General features: G+C 47.1%; 1 protein-coding gene and 1 pseudogene across 1 annotated transcript; both read left to right on the plus strand.

Annotated features, from left to right (window-relative positions):
• Positions 1–1,658: 1,658 nt before the first annotated feature.
• LOC138418314 (ubiquitin carboxyl-terminal hydrolase 29-like) lies at positions 1,659–19,469 on the plus strand. Its single transcript, XM_069549507.1, has 5 exons — positions 1,659–1,959; positions 6,018–6,320; positions 14,719–14,866; positions 15,355–15,739; positions 15,870–19,469. The coding sequence occupies exons 4-5, from the start codon at positions 15,622–15,624 to the stop codon at positions 16,499–16,501; spliced, it is 750 nt and encodes a 249-aa protein (XP_069405608.1). The 5' UTR covers positions 1,659–1,959; positions 6,018–6,320; positions 14,719–14,866; positions 15,355–15,621; the 3' UTR covers positions 16,502–19,469.
• LOC138419654 (ubiquitin carboxyl-terminal hydrolase 29-like) lies at positions 16,505–19,469 on the plus strand (annotated as a pseudogene).
• Positions 19,470–20,277: the final 808 nt, after the last annotated feature.

Here is a 20,277-nt window from a genome sequence, read left to right on the forward strand (position 1 = left end):
AAGCCTGAGACCTCCTGCTGCCCAGGACGTGTGTCACGGCTGCTTTTGTCCCTATTAAAATGAACATTTGCATTCTTTACAAAAGGATGAAAAAGAAAATGAAAATTCCCTGGTGGTGCAATGGTTAGGGTTCTGTGCTTTCACTGCCCAGGGCCCGCGTTCAATCCATGTTCAGGGAATTAGGATCCTGCTGGCCATACAGCCATACAGTTAAAAACTAAAAGGTTTTGTCGTCTTTTGCGGACGCTGAAGAAATCCCAGATTCTAGGCAGCAGTGGCTGCAAGTGCCAGTAGCTCAAAGCATAGTTATTTAAATAATTAAAAGTAAAGCTGTGATTTGTGACAACATGGATTACATCTCAGAGCATTATGCTAAGTGAAATTAGCCAGGCAGAAAAGACAAATACGCTGTGATCTCGCTTATAGATATGTGGAAACTTAACAAAAAGGAAAAAAATCAGATTCATAGAGCAGAACAGTGGCTTCCAGGGGCTGGGGTGAGGGTGGGCGAATAGGAGATGCTGGTCCACGTGTACAGGCTTTCAGTTTTAAGGCAAATTCCGAGCTCCGGTGTACAGCGTGGCAGCTGCAGACGCTGACACTGTCATATGCGGGACATTCGCTGAGAGAGCCGGTCTTCAGCCTTCATTCGCAGTGGGGGCACATGAAATCACTCAGATAAAAGCAACTGGACACCGACTTTTAAGGTAAATATGGAGTAAACGGGTAAGTGCATGCAAGCGCCCGAGGCCCTGCATTCCTGAGGGGCTGGGCTGCGGAAGGGCCCTTGCGTTTCTCCAGTGGGATTGCTGGCGGTGGGCCCGCACGTGCCAAGTGAACCCTGCGCCGTGATAGACGCGCGTTCATGTTATAGGAGACACAAATGGGGCGAGATGCCTCAACGCGTGTGCAGGGTGTGAGTGTGTGTGTGTGTGAGACTGTGGATGCACGTGTGAGTGTGTATGAGTGTGTGTGTGTGAGTGTGACAGTGTGAGACTGTGTGAGAGTGTGCATGTATGTGTGACTGTGTGTGGGTGTGTATGCGCGTGTGTGTGACTGTGAGTGTGTATGTGTGTGTGAGACAGTGTGTGAGAATTTATGCGTGTATGTGTGACCGTGTATGTGTGTGTGTGCATGTGACAGTGTGAGTGTATGTGTGAATGTGTGTGTGACACTGACTGTGTGAGAATGTGTGTGTGAGTGCGTGCGTGTGTGTGTGACTGTGAGTGTGTATGCGTGTGTGTGACAGTGTGTGTATGCGTGTGAGTGTGTGAGAGTGCGTGCGCGCGTGTGTGTGCGCGCGTGTGTGACTGAGTGTGAGTGTGAGTGTGTGTGAGTGTGAGTGAGTGTGTGAGTGCATGCGTGTGTGAGTGTGTGTGAGTGCATGCGTGTGTGTGTGAGTGTGAGAGTGCGTGCGTGTGTGTGTGACTGAGTGTGTGAGAGTGTGTGTATGTGTGAGTGAGTGTGAGTGCATGCGTGTGTGTGTGAGTGTGAGTGCGTGCGTGTGTATGTGACTGAGTGTGTATGTGAGTGTGAGTGTGTGTGTGTGCGGTGGGGAGGGCACTCAATACTTCATAGCGCCTCCTTGTCACCTGCCCTGCTCTGCCCTCTCCTTTTCTTCGAATGATCCCCTCTTGCCCTAATTCATCCGCTTCTGTCCACACTCCCCCAGTTTTGAGGGGGAAACAGGACCAGAACCAACGAGAGGGCAGAGCTTTCCTCTTCGCGTTCCGCTGCCTCCCCGCCGTCTGTCTCCCCCTCCCTCTCCGCCCGGCTTCTCGCCCGGGAGGCAGCCGAGGTCAGAGGTCAGAGGCCAGAGGCAAGCGCGGGCCTTTCCGGGAACCGCGGGCGCCCGGGGACCTGAGACCCCGGGCTCGGGCCGGCGGCGCCGCGGCAGCTGCGGGCTCGGAACGCTCCCCGCTGCAGGAACCCCCGAAGGTGAAGGAAGCCGTCTCAGGGGTAAGGATCACTCGCAAAACGTCCCGGCAGACACAGCCTCCCGGCGCGTCGGCCAGATCTGGGTTGCCCCCCAGTGCCACCATTAGCGAGGAGATCGGGGCCTCCCAGGGAGAGCGAGACCCATCAGGATTTGCTCCCTTCGCGAGGGCTGGGGTCGCTCTTTCATGACGCAGATTCTTGCCGCAGGTTCTCACAAACCTGACTCCCCCACCTCCCCCCTTTTTCTTCATTTTCCCTTTTTAATTGGCCATGCCACCTGGCATGTGAGATCTTAGTTTCCAGACCGGGGATCAAACCCGTGCCCCCTGCTGGGGAAGCTCGAGTCTTAACCACTGAACTGCCAGGGAATTCCCCTTGCTCCCTTTCATCATTCAAGCTGCAGCTCAAAAGTCACCTCCTCCGAGAAGCCCTCCTTGAACGCCCCATGCAGAGTAGCCTTGCTAGGCGTGCACTTTCCCTCACCAACTTGTCTGTCCCAGGAGTCTCCAACCTCCCGGCCTCAGATCGGTACCTCCTGTCAGATCAGTGGCAGCATTTGGATTGGAAATAAAGCGCACAATAGATGCAGTGGGCTTGAATCATCCTGAAGCCATCTCCCCACCTCCCCATCCATGGAAAAATCGTCTTCCACAAAACCGGTCCCTGACGCCAAAAGCTTGGGGACCACAAGTCAGGATATTTATCACAATTGTAAATTATCTTGCCCATTTTTGATTTCTAGCAGGTAGATACCACCATTATTGGCATTCGACAGGTAAGGGAAACAGGCATCTTCTCCAGTCCCTGCTGGGGGAGGGGGGCGTACCCTAACTCCCTTTCATCACTCAAGCCACAGTTCAAATGTCACCTCCTCCAAGAAGCCCTCCATGAACACCCAATGCAGAGTCAATGTAAGGGTGGATGCTGAGTGTGCACAGGTGTAGATGTTACCATTGTCAGTGGAAACCATCAGTAAACAATCTATAAAAAAAAAAAAGAAAAAAAAAAAACACTTTCCTGCTGGTCCAGTGGTAAGACTCTAAGCTTCCACTGTAGAGGCACATGGGTTCAATCCCTGATCAGGGAACTAAGATCCCACATGCCCGCATGCTGTGGACCAAAAAAAAAAAAAAAAAAAATCTATGGTAGGAATAGAAAAGAGTTTTATTTCCGCTGGATTACAAAATGGAAGAGTGTCATAAAGGCAAAAACCACAGGTAACAAATTGTTTGTCCAGAATTATCATTGAATCTGTTCAGAACATGTGCTTGAAGAGCGAGGATTGGCTGGGGTCTGAAATGGTTGCTTAGTTACGAGGGGAGACCTTGAGCCCGTGAGGTTGCAGCTGGCAGCGGTTCGTAGCTAACGTTTTGCGCACCGGCTGGTGGTAAATGGAATCCCGGATAAGCCAGAACGGCTCCCCCACCCCTCAATATGTGAACGTTTCTCCTGTCTTCGTCTTGGCTTCCTCCCCATCATTTACCTGTGTTGCCTCAGCTGCGGTTGCGGTGTGACCCTGGTTCTCTTAAATTATAAATCTGAGACATGCCTACCATTAAGCAAAGGTGGAAAAGGAAAATGCCCGCAGGCAGGACTCCTGAGCGGCTGCAAAGCACAGGGCAGCTGGGGCTCGAGCAGCTAGCCAGGGCCCACGAGGGCGGGTTAATGCTCGACCAGGCGCCAGGCGTTTGCAATGGCTTCCTTGCCCATCAGGGTCAGCACGAGGGCTCTCAGGCGGATGTGTGATGTTGGCAGAGAGGAGGCTGAGGCGGCGGGTGGCGCGTGGAGGAAACGCTGTACCTGGGTGCTGCTTCTCACCCTGGCACTACTGGCCTTTGGCGTCTAATGCTAATCTGGGACTCATTCTTAGTCCCGGGAGAACTGGGGCCTGGCCTCCCCCACCCCCCATCTCCTGCCCCTTGTGAAAACCCGAAACGTCTCCAGACATCCCCCAAGTGTCCGCCAGGAGGCAGACCGCCCCTGGTTGAGGAACAGTGCTCTCAGCAGAGCCCGCTGTAAACAGGGCTGAGCCCCCGAAGCAGATCTTGGTTTCGGAGGTCTAGGAGCGTTACCTTGAGAAGTTCGTGCTCGAAACCATCCAAATTCCCTTTCACTGATTGTCCAGTGCGCGTGCTTAGTCACCCCGTCCTGTGCCACTCTTTCTGACCCCACGCCTCCTCTGTCCGTGAGATTTTCCAGACAAGAATACTGGAATGGATTGCCATGCATGCCTCCAAAGGAGCTTCCCAAGCCCAGGGATCGAACCCAGGTCTCCCACATTGCAGGCGATACCATCCAAGCCACCAGGGAAGCTCAAGAATACTGGGGTGGGTAGCCTAGCCCGTCTCCAGGGGAACTTCCTGACCCAGGAATCGAACCAGTAGTCCCTTGCATCGCAGGCGGATTCTTTACCAGCCGAGCCACCAGGGAAGCTTCATTGTCCACGCAAGTATTTAAATCATGAAAACATGTAGCTAGTCAAGAGTGGGACGATTGGGGGGAAAAACGAATGGGACGTCTGCGTATTGCCGAGCCTTGAATAGACGTGCAGTTTCTGAGAGAAAACGGACTGTATTTCTGAGCACACAAATGGATCCTTGGATTATTTGTTTTATTTTATTATTTTATTTTGTCTTTGTACGTGTGATTATGTCCGCGAATTTCGGTGGCAGTTGCTATATATTACCACTAGATGGTGCCCGAAGACAAGAAATAAAGCCTTTTGCGGCATCTCCAGCGAGACTGCTACTCTCTATTTTACCACGAGGTGGAGCCAGAGGATAAGAGATAAAGCCTTTCTGTCCGTCTGCAACAAGTACGTTCCTCTCTCCTTACAGGTGTCTGTTGTTAGCTGGTTAAATTGAGAAGCCCCACAAGTGAGACACTTCAGCGTCACGACCAACACAGCTTTCCGTATTATCCGACTCTCACAGTTTTTCTTGAAATAGGCACACTTTATTCATTTTCTTATTTTATTTTAATTATAGTTGATTTATTACAACGTTGTGTTAATTTCTGCTGTATAGCAAAGTAATTGAGATAAACAGATATATACATTCTTTTTTAAAACATTATTTTCCACTATGGTTTATCACAGGATTTTGAACAAAATCTGTGCTTTACAGCAGGGTCTTGTTACTCCATTCTAGATGTAAAAGCTTACACCTGCTAACCCCGAATTCGCTCTCATTTCTCCCGCAGCCCCTTCCCCCTTCGCAACCGCAAGTCTGCTTTCTATGTCCGTGACTCCGCTTGGCAGAAAGGCTCCTTTGTGTCATATTTCAGATTCCACATGTAAGTGATCTCTTTCTGACTTACTTGCTATGACCATGCCTAGTTCCCTTAAAAACAAATTTTAAAAAGTACATCAATTTCAACAGAAAACTGCAGCAGCTGCGATAAATACAAGATGATAGCAAGAGAGAGGAAAACGGAGAGCGGGAAAAGTGGAGAGGAGGAGTCTCTAATCAGGACACTAATCCTGTCAGAGCCCCAGCCTTGTCATCTCCTTTAGGCTTAATTCCCTCCATCAGGCCTCAGCTCCAAACACAGGCGCGCTGGCCCCTGGAGTTTCAGCATTTGGGAGGAGTGGGCAATGGCAGCTGAGCCCACAGCATTTATTTTTAACTGGAGGATAACTGCTTTACAGTGTTGTGTTAGTCTCTGCGGTACCGCGAGGGGAATCAGTTACCTGCACGCACGCCCCCTTGCTCTTATCCCGCCCCTCTCGGTCCTCAGGGAGCACCAGGGTGAGCTCTCAGCGCTGCGTAACGACTCCCTGCTCGTGTCCGCCCCTCACATGATAACGTGTATGTCTCCTGCTACTCTCCCAACTCTTCCCTGGTGCCTCAGACCGTAGAGAATCTGCCTGCAATGCGGGAGACCAAGGTCTGATCCCTGGGTCAGGATAGATCCCCTGGAGAAGGGAAGGACAACCACTCCAGTATTCCTGCCTGGAGAATCCCGTGGACCGGGAAGCCTGGCGGGCAACAGTCTCTGAGTAACTATCTTGCTCTCGATTCATGTGACTATTGATTTTTGTCATTACTTCTTAAAGACCTCTCTCTCTTTTTTCCCAGAAAAGAACCCTAAATACTCCAATGGAAGACTTGGCAGTGAATATAAACAGAGTCCTCAAAAGAACTACGAAAGGGAGAGGCGAGAATTCTCCAGCGGTTCAGTGGTCAAGACTCTGACCCCCAGCACAAGGTTGAGTGCAGTCCCTGGTCAGGGGACTAAGGTCCCACAAAGTGCAAAGCGCGACCCAAACAGGGAAATGAGAGGAAAAAGAAGCTGTGGAGAGAGCGGAGTGATGGGATAAAGGTGCGGGTGAAGAGAAAAGGAAGAGCGCTTCAACTCTGGAAGTTCTGCTGGACATTCATGTAGGTAAACGTGACGGGTGAAAGTCTTGCTGATAACTAACTGAGCCTGAGCATCAGTTTTGCATACGAACACTAGCCACTCTTCCTTGTTGCCTGTTTTAATTCACGCTGAAACTCCTAAGCAATGTGACGGCCAGAACGGAAGGGAATATTGTTTTAGTTGAGATTTTGCCAGGTGGGGAACATCATTTCAAAAATCACAGTGCCCCGAGCAATGCCCTTCCGGCCATCTGAGCTGTCAGTATATACCGAGTCGGTGGTTGTGTGAAGGCGACTCAGCCGGTGCGCAGATAATCTGACTGCTTGTGTTTTGTTGTTGTTCAGTCGCTAAGTCCTGTCCCACCCTTTGCGACCCCATGCGCTGCAGCACGACAGGCTTCTGTTCTCCACTGTCTCCCTAGTTTGTTCAGATTCACGTCCACTGGGTCGGTGATGCCGTCCAACCACCTCATCCTCTGTTGTCCCCTTTTCCTCCTGCCCTCAATCCTTCCCGGCATCAGGGTCTTTCCCAATGAATTGGCTCTTTGTATCAGGTGGCCAAAGTATTGGAGCTTGTGTTTGACTTCAAGCAAAATCATGCCAGAACACTTAGAAATACATGTTATTATTTTTTATTATAAATGACTTTCCTTTTGTTTTTCCATCATATTATTGTTAAAACATTATGTTGATGTTTTAATATTATGCCTCTAGAAAGGCAGGGTTGGGAGGGGTTGGTTTTGGGGGTTTTTTTGGCCATGACACCAGTTTCCTGACCAGGAATTGCGCTTGGGCCCCAGCAGGGAAAGTGCCAAGTCCTCACCACCAGACCTGAGGGGGAGTCCCCAGAAAGGCAGCATTAGCTAGGAGTCTCATCTCAGTATCGTTCATGGGGACGTATAAAGTAAAATACCTGTTATAAAAAGTGAGCCCTGGGTTTGATAAAGTCAAGAAGAACTTAGCCAGGAGAAAGAAAACCGTGACTTTCAAATGGACTTTTTGGTAGATGCAGGGAGCTATGAGACTGAAGTCAGTGGTTGAGGAGGGAAAAGGAACTAATGAATTTGCAAGATATGATGATGAAGGGAAGGAGAAGAAAAGGAGGTATCTAAGGAGAAGAACTCTTTTAAAATCAGTTTTATTGGTGTATGGCTGCTTTACGGCGTCGTGTGAGTTTCGGCTGTTGTTCAGTTGCTAAGTCAGGACTCTTTGCAACCCCATGGACTATGACACTCCAGGCTTCCCTGTCCATCACTAACTCCCAGAGATTGCCCAAACTCATGCCCATCAAATCAGTGATGCCATCCAACCCTCTCATCCTCTGTCGTCCCCTTCTCTTCTTGCCTTCAGTCTTTCCCAGCATCAGGGAGTCAGCCAGTGACTCAGCTCTTTGCATCAGGTGGCCAGAGTATTGGAGCTTCAGCATCAGCATCAGCCCTTCCAGTGGATCTTCAGAGCTGATTTTCTTTAGGATGGACTGGTTTGATCTCCTTGCTGTTCAAGGGACTCAGGAATCTTCTCTAGTGCCCTTCGAAAGCTTGTACACACTTCTTACTGAATGTGAAATTGTGAGAAATGCTTAGTTTCCTGATTACTAGGCTGTGATGCGCCTCTTCCACAAAATGTGACCTCCCCGGTTCGCTTCTTGGGTCAGGAAGATCCTCTGGAGAAAGGATGGTCTACCCACTCCAGCATTCTTGGGCTTCCCTGTGGCTCAGCTGATAAATAATCCTCCCGAAATGTGGAGACCTGGGTTCAGTCTCTGGGTTGGGAAGATCCCCTGGAGAAGGGGAAGGGTACGCAGGCCAGTATTCTGGCCTGGAGAATTCCATGGACCAGAGTCCATGGGGTCACAGAGTCAGACATGACTGAGCGACTTTCGCTGAGGGAGAAGCATTTGCTGTCTCTTCACTGAGGCATCTTCGGCACCTGGAACAGTGCCTGGTGTGTGGCGAGCACCCAACAGCTGTTGTCCAGTGGACGAATGAAAGTTTCTTGTGAAGACAGGTTGGGTGAAAGTCAGAGTTCATAGGAAACTTACTTGGAGGGTGTACAGCTATACTTTAAAACTATAAAGGTGATGGAGTTATATGCAATGTTTTTATATACATGTCTATTCATCTTAATTGTATTTTTTTAAATTTTTATAGGGTTAGGGCGTTTGGGATCTTTGTCCCTGACCAGGGATTGAACTTGCACCCCCTACATTGGCAGCTGGGAAGGGACCACCAGGGAAGTCCCTTAAGTTTAATTTTTATAAATACCATTTATCATATACAACTTAAAAATCTCTAGTCAGAATAAGCATTAAAAAAAATAGAGAATAAGCATTTAAACCAGAGTTGCTCTCCACTACCTTCTCTGACAGAATTCACATCTGTAAGGCCAAAATTATTTAAATAGTATCACTAAGATATTTTATGCCTTTTCAACACTCATTCTCTCATAATTGTCCAATGGCATTTTCCAGCAGCTACGTAGTAAGTGATATCACAGCAGATTGAGGGCAGAAGCAGGTAGGAGATTTCAGCCGTCTTCTGTTAACTCAGACAACAAATAGACTGCAAACCTGTAAAACAATGCAACTGTTCTCACTTAAAATAATTTTTGGTTTTAGAAAAAATTAATTATTTTTAAAAAATCGTGTTACTTATGATAGCATATAATGGGTTGGTGATTGTGGGAAATTGATATATAAAAACATTAAACTAAATTGGTCAGAAATAGTACACCTTGGAACACAGGATCTGTAAAATGGGCTTTGGGGACGTATTCACACTTATTATACGAGTTACACTGAAGAACTAGGAGCTCTATCTGTGTGTGCATGTGTGTGTAAATGCACAAACTGTCTTAAAAACTGGAGTGTGCATCTGTGTGTGTGTGAGCATGACCACATTCACCGGTTCATCGAGTCCTTATTGACTGTCTACTGTTGTGAGCAAGACGGCCTCTTTAACAGAGCACGCAGACAGGCAGAAGGGAGCAGACAAGAAGCACAGAAAGGGCCTCAGGAAGGGCGCGTGTGGTGTGTCTGTGTGTGTGAGAGGCGCTGGGAGAGGGTGTGTAAAGCCACTTTTTCACAGGGTGACAGATACGATTATTTTAAAATAAAAACTCAAAACCTGAACCTGCCGCAATCTAAAAGTGAAAATCATTGCAGAGTTTCCGCAAAGAATGCAAATTAGAGAAAAAGGTGGAAACTACATTAAAGCCGGAAGAAAAATGTTAACCACACTATTTGGTGATTGTTGGCATTAGCATTAGATTGACATCTATTCTTACATCTTATTTTCTACCAATACAGTATTGTAAAGTAAAATAAAGTAAAAATAAAAATTTAATAAAAAAATATATATATGTATGTGTGAAATTTATGGAAAGTAGACTGTGCATGTCTTATTTTGTTTTTCACTCAAAAATATATCTTGTATATCAGTACCTTTCTTGTAAACTGACAGAAGCAAGTTTAAAATATCTTGTAAAACTACTTCACAGTATCAATGAAAACTCTATCAACTGTCTATAAATTGTAAGCTTAAATCACAAATGGTGAAAACTGCATTGTGTCGGTAAGAATAACTGATAGCCTTCATTTGTAAAGAATTTTTATAAATTAATGGGGGAAAAGTTAACTCACCTTTAACTTAAGAGATACATAAGCAAAAGCATTAGTAAGCAGCCAAAGAGAAAACATACATAATCAAAAAATAGATAAAGATGTACAAACACTTTGTACTACAAAGAAGATACATTTCTGCTAAGCTACTGACAAAAATTAAATGATTGTAATACATCAGTGATGGAAAAAGTGAAAGTTGCTCAGTTGTGTCCGACTCTTTGCAACCCCATGGACCTTCTCCAGGCCAGAATACGGGAGTAGGTAGCCTTTCCCTTCTCCCAATCCAGGATCTTCCCAACCCAGGGATCGAACCCAGGTCTCCCACATTGCAGGCAGATTCTTTACCAGCTGAGCCACAAGGGAAGCCCAAGAATACTGGAGTGGGTAGCCCATCCCTTCTCCAGGGGATCTTCCCAACCCAAGAATCGAACAGGAGTCTCCTGCATCGCAGGCGGGTTATTTTCCAACTGAGCTATGAAGGAGGCCTAGATACATACTCAAATACTGTCAAGGTGATGTAAATTGGTGAAAGTGAAGTTGCTCAGTCGTGTCCAACTCTTTGCAGCCCCGTGGACTGTAGCCCACCAGGCTCCTCTGTTCACAGAATTCTCCAGGCAAGAATACTGGGGAGGATTGCCATTTCCTTCTCCAAGAGAACCTTCCCAACCCAGGGATTGAACCCACATCTGCTGCGTGTCCTGAACTGGCAGGCAGACTCTGCCACTGAGCCAGGAGGGAAGCGGAGTTGGAGATGAAGAAAGCCTGATTCAACGTGTTGATTCGGGAGGGCTTTTTCCATTCTCTGTGACCTTGGATATTGGCATTTTCAGAAGGGAGTGCTCATCCAAAGCTGGAATGATGACAGCTGCCTGCCCCTTGACGTCTCTTCGGGGAACAACCGGTGAACTCGAATCCCGATGACTCCTCCTTTCGGGGACTTTAAGGTCCAGTGAAGGCAGGTTCCTCTGAAGGGGGCACTGAAGTCATGGCCTGCCAGCAAAGTGACCAAGGGCATAGAATGTGGCGGGAGGGTGGCAGGGGCACCCGCCCGTGCCCTCTCTTCACCCTCCAGACCTTGTGTTAGGACCGCTCAGGGAATTGAAGACGCGTTCATTATCATGATGGAAGATCTTTCCTTTCCCCTGCGGCGTGCTGGGCTCAGCACTGTTAGTGGCGGACCGTGAAGGAAGGGGGTCACTCCCTGCCCGCGGTCGTTTCCAATGATGCATCCCTGTTGCCTTAGTTGGGTGACTCAGAAAAGCCCCTTAATCTAATGTTTTGGGAGCTCAGTCTCCCTACTGGTCATTTTTTCCATTTTTGGGCTGTGCTGGGTCTTCCTTGCTGTGCAGGCGTTTCTCCCTCTCCTGTGGTGCATGGAGGCTGCTCTCTAATCGTGGTCCAAAGGCCGCTCACCGTGGGGGCTTCTCCGGCGTGGAGCGCGGGCCCCAGAGCACAGACTCAGTAGTTGCGGTGTGTGGGCTTAGCTGCTCTGTGACTTGTGGGAACTTCCTGGATCAGGGATCGAACCCGTGTCCCCTGCATCGCCAGGAGGATTCTTAATTACCAGGTTCACCAGGGAAGTCCCCTACTGGTTAAATATCGATAAAGCTGAATATTGCATGCTCACTTGCAAAATTAAACTGTATTGAGGAATTTGAACCAAATAGACTGATCTGCAAGAAACCTGAATACCAGTCACAGAATTCTGCTTCCTGCAGGAACAGAACCCCAGATCTCCCCAGATGAGGCGCCCTGGTAGTTTAATATAGTCTATGCTGCTGTTTTGCTATTGCTAAGTTGTGTCCGACTCTTCATGGCCCCATGGACTACAGCACGCCAGGCTCCTGTCCTCCTCTGTCTCCCAGAGTTTGCTCAAACTCATAACTATTGAATTGGTGATGCTATCTAACCTTCTCATCATAGCAAACAAACAAAAACCCAGACACTTAAAGTTCTAGGCTGTGAGACGTCAGAACAACCCTTTAAGTTAGACTAGAGGCATGAAGCACAGGGTTTCTGAAACAAGATGAATTGTTAGGCTTGGTTGTGGCAAAGAGTTCCAAGTCAGCTAGTCAGTGTTAGGCTTGTGGAAGTACTAACATAATCCAGGTGATTAGGGAGGGGTGCGCTTGGAATGCTTTTGAGGGTGGATAAACTTACAGGATTGTGGAGGGAGATGAGTTTAAAACGTGTTATCTTTTCCTCATAAGTAATCATTGCCCAGATGTGACCGAGGACAGCTCTCCAGACTGACTCATGTCTTTTGGGGATGAACTGTGGCTCGGCAAAGGGCAATTTTTATGTTGGTTTCATTGGGGTTCTGATGCTTCTTTTCTAAAATTGAAATATCAGAGGGAAGTCACCATTCCTGACGGCCTGAAAAGAGATGAGCAAATGAGTGCGGAAAAGAAGGGAAATTAAGAGGTTTTTTTTTAAGTTTCTGAAAGCTCTCTGTCTCTGTTTTGAGATGTATGTCTCTTCATGTCTGTCTCTCTTTCTCTCTCTCTGAATTTTGATAATTATCTGCTATGAGAGTTGACCATCTCACTCCATTCCCTTCCTCTGTATATACATTTGAATGTATTTATTTAGCCTGTGCGGGGTCTTAGTCGCTGCCTGGGCTTTCTCCAATTGCAGTGAGCGGGGCTACTCTCCACTGCAGCGCAGAGGCTTCTCACTGAGCTGCTTCTCTTGGTGCGGAGCCCAGCTCTGGGCACGTGGGCTCAGAAGTTGCAACACGCAGGCCCTAGAGCTCGGGCTCGGTAGTCGTGACACATGGACGCCGCTGCACCACAGTACACGGCCTCTTCCCCGACCGGGAATTGAACTGGGGTCCCCTGTATTGCCAGGTGGATTCTTTAGCACTGAACCACCAGGGAAGCCTTCTGTGTTTCTGTTTTGAGATGTATGGCTCTCTCCCTCTTGTCCCTCTATCTCTCTCTCTGAATTTCGCTAATTATCTGGTACACCAGCTCATCACCTTCCCCATTCCCCTCCTCTGTGTATATTTGACATGGGCGGTTGTATACCCAGCGTTTATTTTTCTCCCAACCAATTCTTCCTAATGTGGCGTTTATCACTGAGCCACGTCGACTCTTTGCGACCCCATGGACCATACAGTCCATGGGATTCTCCAGGCCAGAATACTGGAATGGGTAGCCTTTCCCTTCTCCAGGGCATCTTCCCAACCCAGGGATTGAACCCAAGTCTCCCACGTTGCAGGCGGATCCTGTACCAGCTGAGCCACAAGGGAACCCCAAGAACACTGGAGTGGGTAGCCTACCCCTTCTCCAGGGGATCTTCCCCACCCAGGAACTGAACCAGGGTCTCCTGCATTATAGGTGGATTCTTTACCAACTGAGCTATCAGGGAAGCCATTCTTCCTAATAAAATTGTCCCAATTTTCCTTGTAACAACCCTTCTGCCATCCGGCCCTCCTATTACAATGAATGCTGATTTATCCCCAGTTGCAGGGTAATGATAATTGTTTTAGGATTGACCAGCCCTTGACACAGTGAAATATCAGTAGTACTTCATGGGAAATAGATGGGGAAACAGTGGAAACAGCGGCTGACTTTATTTTTTGGGCTCCAAAATCACTGCAGATGGTGACTGCAGCCATGAAATTAAAAGACGCTTACTCCTTGGAAGGAAAGTTGTGACCAACCTAGATAGCATATTCAAAAGCAGAGACATTACTTTGCCAACAAAAGTCCGCCTAGTCAAGGCTATGGTTTTTCCAGTGGTCATGTATGGATGTGAGAGTTGGACTGTGAAGAAAGCTGAACACCAAATAATTGATGCTTTTGAACTGTGGTGTTGGAGAAGACTCTTGAGAGTCCCTTGGACTGTAAGGATGTCCAACCAGTCCACCCTAAAGTAGGTCAGTCCTGGGTGTTCACCGAAAGGACTGATGCTAAAGCTGAAACTCTAATACTTTGGCCACCTCATGCAAAGAGTTGACTCATTGGAAAAGATTCTGATGCTGGGAGGGATTGGGGGCAGGAGGAGAAGGGGACAACAGAGGATGAGATGGCTGGATGGCATCACTGACTTGATGGACATGAGTTTAGGTGAACTCTGGGAGTTGGTGATGAACAGGGAGGCCTGGCGTGCTGCAGTTCATGAGCAAAGAGTTGCAAAGAGTTGGACACGACTGAGTGACTGAACTGAACTGAACTGGTTAAATATCATATCACTGTATCTGTAACTGAAAGTGGGTTCCAGCTGCTCAAAACTCAAAGGCCACTAGAGAGGCCAGGTTGATGGAAAGGAAAGTTTGCTTTATTTTAGATGCTGGCAACTGGTGGGGGCGCTGAACTCCCTCTGCCCACCCCAACCCTACCCCCACTGACAATCAGAGGCCAAGGGCATTTATAGACAGAGGGAGAAACAGCAGAAACAGTCAGACCATGCAGAAACAGCACAGTCAGCTCTGACAGTCACCTTGAAATTGGTCATCAGTGGTCTGACCCACGTTGTCTCCATTGCTTTAGGTACAGTTCATCTTCCGTTCCGTGGTTTGCTCCCATCTCTTTGAGGCCAGTTCTCAGAACTGTGGCAGCTATGTCGTGGCCACAGTTTGGTCATCGTCTGGTGGGGTTTCAGTACCTACAAGACAGCTCACAGGATATGGCTCAGAATATTATCTATAGCCCCTGAGACAGAACTAAAGGTCTTTGACTCTGCTTATTGACTAAACTATTACTATTTGATCTCCTTTGACTGTTTTCCTTTGCTTCTGCATTTTCTCGCTTCTCTGATTAAACTTATTCTTTGGCTAAAATCTTTCCACAGCCTAAAGGCAGGCTGAGGACTTGGGAGGCAAGAACCATAGGGTCCTCCTCCACTTCATATGAAGAATAGGAAAAAGCCCAGATGGGAGAATGCTGGTAAGCCGATTTGCCCAATAATCCGTGGTGCTTGGAACAAAGAGATCATTAAGGTAAGAAGAAAACGTTGGCATGTAAAAGAGAAAAGTCAGGGACAGGACTGTGAAGTCATTGAACGAAGAGGCTAGATTTTTGTTCCAGTAAACGTTCAGAACTGCCTCTTACAAATGGTAAGTTGTCTAGATCTGCAAATAACTGCTCTAAGGACATGTTTAGAGACCTGATCCTAGGCCTCCTCTTCTCCCTGGCTATAAAACTCAGGTTTAATTGGTTAGTTGACTTCATTCTGCATGATCATGACTTGATAAGTAAAATTAAATGCCACAGGAAAGAAAACTCAGAAGCAGATATAGAAATCCCCCTTGGCTTACCTAACTTCAGCAGCATGACTGGGTAACATTAGTTATCCACCTTTTAAGCCATCCTTCATCACCCGCCCCTCCTAACAGCCCCCCGACAGAGCTTACATTTTTTTAATGTTCTTTTTTCTTTTTAAATTTTTTGCTTGTTTATTTTCGCCCACGCTGGGTCTTCATTGCAGTGTATGGGCTTCTCATTGTGGTGGCTTCTAGAGCACAGACTCAACTGCTCCACAGCACGTGAGACCTTCCAAGATGGGGAATCAAACCTGTATCCGATAAGCGCCTTCTTATCCGCTGCACCACCAGGAAAATCCAAAACTGTATTCTGAATCTGTGTCTTCTGGAGAACTGCCACGCTTCCATGCCAGCTCGCTCAGTCACGTCCAACTTGTTGTGGCGCCTCTGTCCTTGGGATTTCCCAGGCAAGAATACTGGAGTGGGTTGCCATGCCCTCCAGGGGATATTCCCAACCCAGGGATCGAACCCACGTCTCCTTCAGCTTCTGCATCGCAGGCAGGTTCTCTACCACTGAGCCATCAGGGAAGAACTGCATAGCTTTAGCATGTAAGTAGTCCCCCAAAGTGTCTTTTAGCTAAGCCTAAGGAGAACACGGAGTGAATATTATTACATAGGGTTTTCCACTACTGATGATGCATTCTAGCTTAAAGTGTATGTGTGTACTTTTTTTCTTCAGGTCACATAAATTTTCCTTGCAAAGAAGAGGATGAATCCTCTAAAGATACACAGCTTTGTTCACATTTGGAGCAAGAGAGAGAAGCTCTTGTGGAAACAGTGGAAGGAGAGAAGGAAATTAGCCTGGCAGGCGTCTTCAACGCTGAAGGATTTATCCGGGTTTTTCAGCTCAGCAACAATATTACAAGTGTGGTCCTTACACACTGTGGAAAGAGACAAGGCTGTCTGCATTTAACTCTGCAAAACAATAGCTGCTTGTTCATTGACAAATTATCCCACAGGGATGCTGAACAGTTGAAGGCCTTCCTGGACGCAGTCTGTCAAAACAAATCCCAGCCACCCATGAAACACAATCGTGATTGGGGTGTTTTTGGTGGGAGGAACACACAGAAGGAAACGGACAAAACTCCATCTCACCAAGTCCGTGACAAGCCCTGTGGTGCACCCTCTAATACAGAAAAAGCAAATGAAACTCTCTCCCCTCCAAAGATGACTTTGTTCAAGTCACCAACTCTTGCCAGAACAGGACTCTTAGAAAATCAAGGAACAAAGAGGGAAAAAATGCTATCACCTGGTCGAGAGATGAATGAAGGGTCCCTGAGAGAAAGTAACCCTGAAGTAAACAGAAATTGAAGACCAATTCCTTTGAGTATACAGAAAGTAACAGGGATGAACTGTTGCACTCAGAAGGTCAAGAAAGACTTAGAAATTCAACGTGTGAAGACCATCTCTACTGAAAATAGCAGTCTAGCTCAGACCGTTGTTTTAATCCAGGCTCTCTCTTGCAAAACAGGTTCGGAGTTTCCATCAGAACAAATATATAGCCATGACGACCTAAGATGGGATGACCTTGACACTCACCCAGAATTCTGACAAGGGTTCCCCGACCTAGGGAACACCTGTTACATGAATGCAGTTTTACAGTCACTGTCTGTGATTCCCTCATTTGCTGACGACTTACTCATGATGCCCTTTGTTGCTTTTATTACGTGCCTGACCCAGCTACTTGCTTTAAAAGATATTTGTAACCCGGAGGGCAAGAAAGAGCTACTTGTCAATATTAAAAATGCTATTTCAGCCGTCGCAGAAACTTCCTCCGGCAGTGTGCACGCAGTGTGACGCGTATGAGTTTTTAGGGTGCTGTTCGGAGCAGCTGAAAGAAGACGTGGAAAAGTTAACCACCACTTTGAAGACTGAGAGGAAAACGGGGGTGGAAATTCATCGCTGCAGATGTAAGTGGATGACGCTGCCTGCCAGACCTTTGTTTGTCCCGTTGTGGCTAACTTTGAGTTTGAATTGCAGTGCTCCATCATCTGGAAAGCCTGTGGACAGGTCGTTCTCAAGACAGAGCCAAGTCATTACCTACCTTGTATCAACCTTCCCCAAGAAATGAAACTACAACCGTCCTCCATTCAGAATTCTTTTGATCTTTTCTTTAGGGCAGAAGACCTTGAGTATAGCTGTCATGAATGCACCCACGAGATATCTGTTGCAATGCACAAATGCAGTAAGCTTCCCAGGGTGCTCATCGTCCATCTGAAATGCTATAGCTTTAATGATGCTTGGTTGCTAGTGAAGGAGAACCAGCCAGTTGCTATTCCTAAATTTTTAAACTCATCTTCTCATTGCAGTGAGAGCACCAAGTTAGCTTTTCCTACTGCCGCTAACACGCCTCCCGGGGACTCCGAAATGCTAGAAGTCTCTCCAGAGGTGTTTTCTGAGATCCTCGCCCCATCGTCACCTTCAAAGAAGTTGATCTCAGAATCCAGCGATTCCTTGGCAAAGAATGCTGAACCACTAATGTTCCAGAAGATCGTTGGAGGGTCAAGCCAAGAACAGCAGCAGAGAGACCTGGAAAATGGTCCCGAATGGAATAAAGCAGCTTCAGGAATGGCAGGAAAGGAGCTCCCAGCAGCTGACTCAGGGATGGGTCAAGAACACACATATCTTACGATCTGTGAAGATGCACGTGAACTTACCAGCAGCCCACACCAAGTCTCAGAGAGGCTCAGCTCCAAGAGGTGCCTGAAGATCAGACCTTCAGAGATCTGAGAAGGCAAGGCATTCGTAGAGCAGATGCGGGCGGTGTCATGGAGTCCACTGAAGCCTTTTACCAGGCTCATGAAAACAGGATTCCGGAAAGATCTCAAGGCGTGGCTGAAAAACTGCCTAAGTGCAATAGGAAAAGAATCATCCAGGAACTGCCCTGAAGGGAATCGCCTCCAGGCGTCAGGAGCTGGGTGCCCAGGAATGCGCGGGAAGGGACTTCCAGGATCATCAGAAAGACCTCGGGGACTCCCTCGGTGCTTTGGGTTCTGATGCGAACCCTGGAATTTTAGACTGGGAGACGCAGGAACTGAAGCCGAAGGGTAAAAGGAAATGCCTGCCGGCTCCTCTGTGTCGTCAGCCATCTCGGGAGCCCCCAGATTCAGGCCATCACATCAGCGATGTTTAGGACTTTCGGAAGCAGGTTCACATACCATGGCCTGCTGGAATCAGAAATCCGAGTCCGTGATGCAGGAGGCTGGGCTTCACACTGGGTGTGTCTTCTTTAATGTGCACGATGAGATCTCTCAGGCGCTGTTGAGAAAGGCAAGGAATTCTCACTTAGGGTGCAGATAGGGGAGCTCCCTCAAGAGGCGTAAGAAAAAGGTGGCTCGGGACTCCCCTGGCGGCTCAGTGGATAAGAATCTGCGTGCCAATTCAGGGGACCCAATTTTGATTCCTAGTCCGGAAGATCCCACATGCTGCGAAGCGACTACGCCCGTGGGCCACAACGACTGAGCCCATGTTCTAGAGCCTGGGAGCCGCAGCTGCTGACGCTCCAGCATCCAGGGGCCACGCTCCACAGCTAGGGACGGCACCGCAGGGAGAAGCCCGCTCACTGCGGCCAGAGAGGAGCCCCTGCTTACCGCAACGAGAGAAAGCCTGCTCTCCGCGCCGAAGACCCAGGGCGAGCAAAAAGTAAAAATAAACAAAGATTTAAAAAAGAAAGAGGTTTCACTTTTTAAAAAAGGAAAGAAAGAGATGACTCTTGCACAAATCTGCTTGCCTGCTGCACCCAGTCCCTCTTCCTCCGTGGAAGGAAGGTTCTGAGCTCTACCCAGAGATGAGAAGACAAGGAGCTTGAGAGTGGAGTTCAAACAGAAACTCTTCTTATGGGAAATAACCATGCTAACTCTGCAGCAGACCCCGAAGCTCAAACTGAGGTGGGTCGTCCTAGCCTGTAAGATTGGAAAATCACTTTTCGCATTAATGGGGTGGTTTTCAAAATGTTGGTACCAAGTGGCAGCAGTAGCCGGAGGCTGGTTAGAAATGAACCGACCTGGAACCCGTTTCAGACCAACTGAATCAGAAACCGGGGCCACGACTCAGTAATTGACGGAGATCTGGTGTTCCAGAAAATATAAGAGCTGCTGCTTTCTTGTGAAGGGTATCTTCGTACATTTCACTAATGTATATATGAGTTATTTGTTTTATGTAAAGGATTTTTTTTTTGTTTTATGTAAAGGATTTTAATTGTGTGTTTTCAAGTTCCTCACAGGCATGCATACCTTTCCAATGTAAATCTGTTAAAATAAAACCCCAACCAATACATGTACCATTGACTGGGCTTCACAAAGTTTTGTGACTGATTACTGGTAAAATTTGCTATTTTACAATACAATCAACAGTATTTTTACATTCTTCCAGGAATTGCAGGGAAATAATACATGGGAAATTGAGTATATTAAAAAATTGTATGAGGTTGATTTTGAAAATTCAAAAGCATCTTAAAATGTTGCTGAAGTTATTAACATGAATAAGACTATAAATATTCATACATGTATAACATAACTTAGTAGCCAAGGCTTTAACAGTCTTTCAGTACTGAGTGTCAGCAGGCCATAGGAGTAAGGGTATGAAAGATGAGAGGATTTTGTGAGTACAGAGAGATAAAGTCCTGGTGAGGAAAAAAATAACTAATCCTGGTGGGAAATTCCCTGGGGTTCCAGTGGTTAGGACCTGGGGCTTTAACTGCCAGGGGCCCAGGTTCAGTCCCTAGCTGGGGAACTAAGACCAAAAAAAAGGAAAAAAAAATCCTGGTGATGTATAAAATACAGGACATGTTTACACAGTTAGATGCAGGAAAGAGGAGGTGGGAGGAAGTAAACAGAGCTATGCACAAGTTTTTTTAAGTATTATTTTTAGCATTTAAGGGGGAAAGACGGTACTGTATAAAAAAGAAACTTTTTTTTTAATTTAAAAAAAGAATTAAAAATAAATAAAGGAATTAAAAAAAAGAAACAAACATGTCAGTAATTCCACTGTTAGTATTTTTGTGTTCTCTTCCAATCCTACATACACAACTATGAAATACAAATTTGTTTACACATAGTTTAATGTCCACAATAATGTGCTTGTCCGTG

Source organism: Ovis canadensis, chromosome 14 (assembly GCF_042477335.2).
Source record: "Ovis canadensis isolate MfBH-ARS-UI-01 breed Bighorn chromosome 14, ARS-UI_OviCan_v2, whole genome shotgun sequence".
Taxonomy (NCBI): domain Eukaryota; kingdom Metazoa; phylum Chordata; class Mammalia; order Artiodactyla; family Bovidae; genus Ovis; species Ovis canadensis.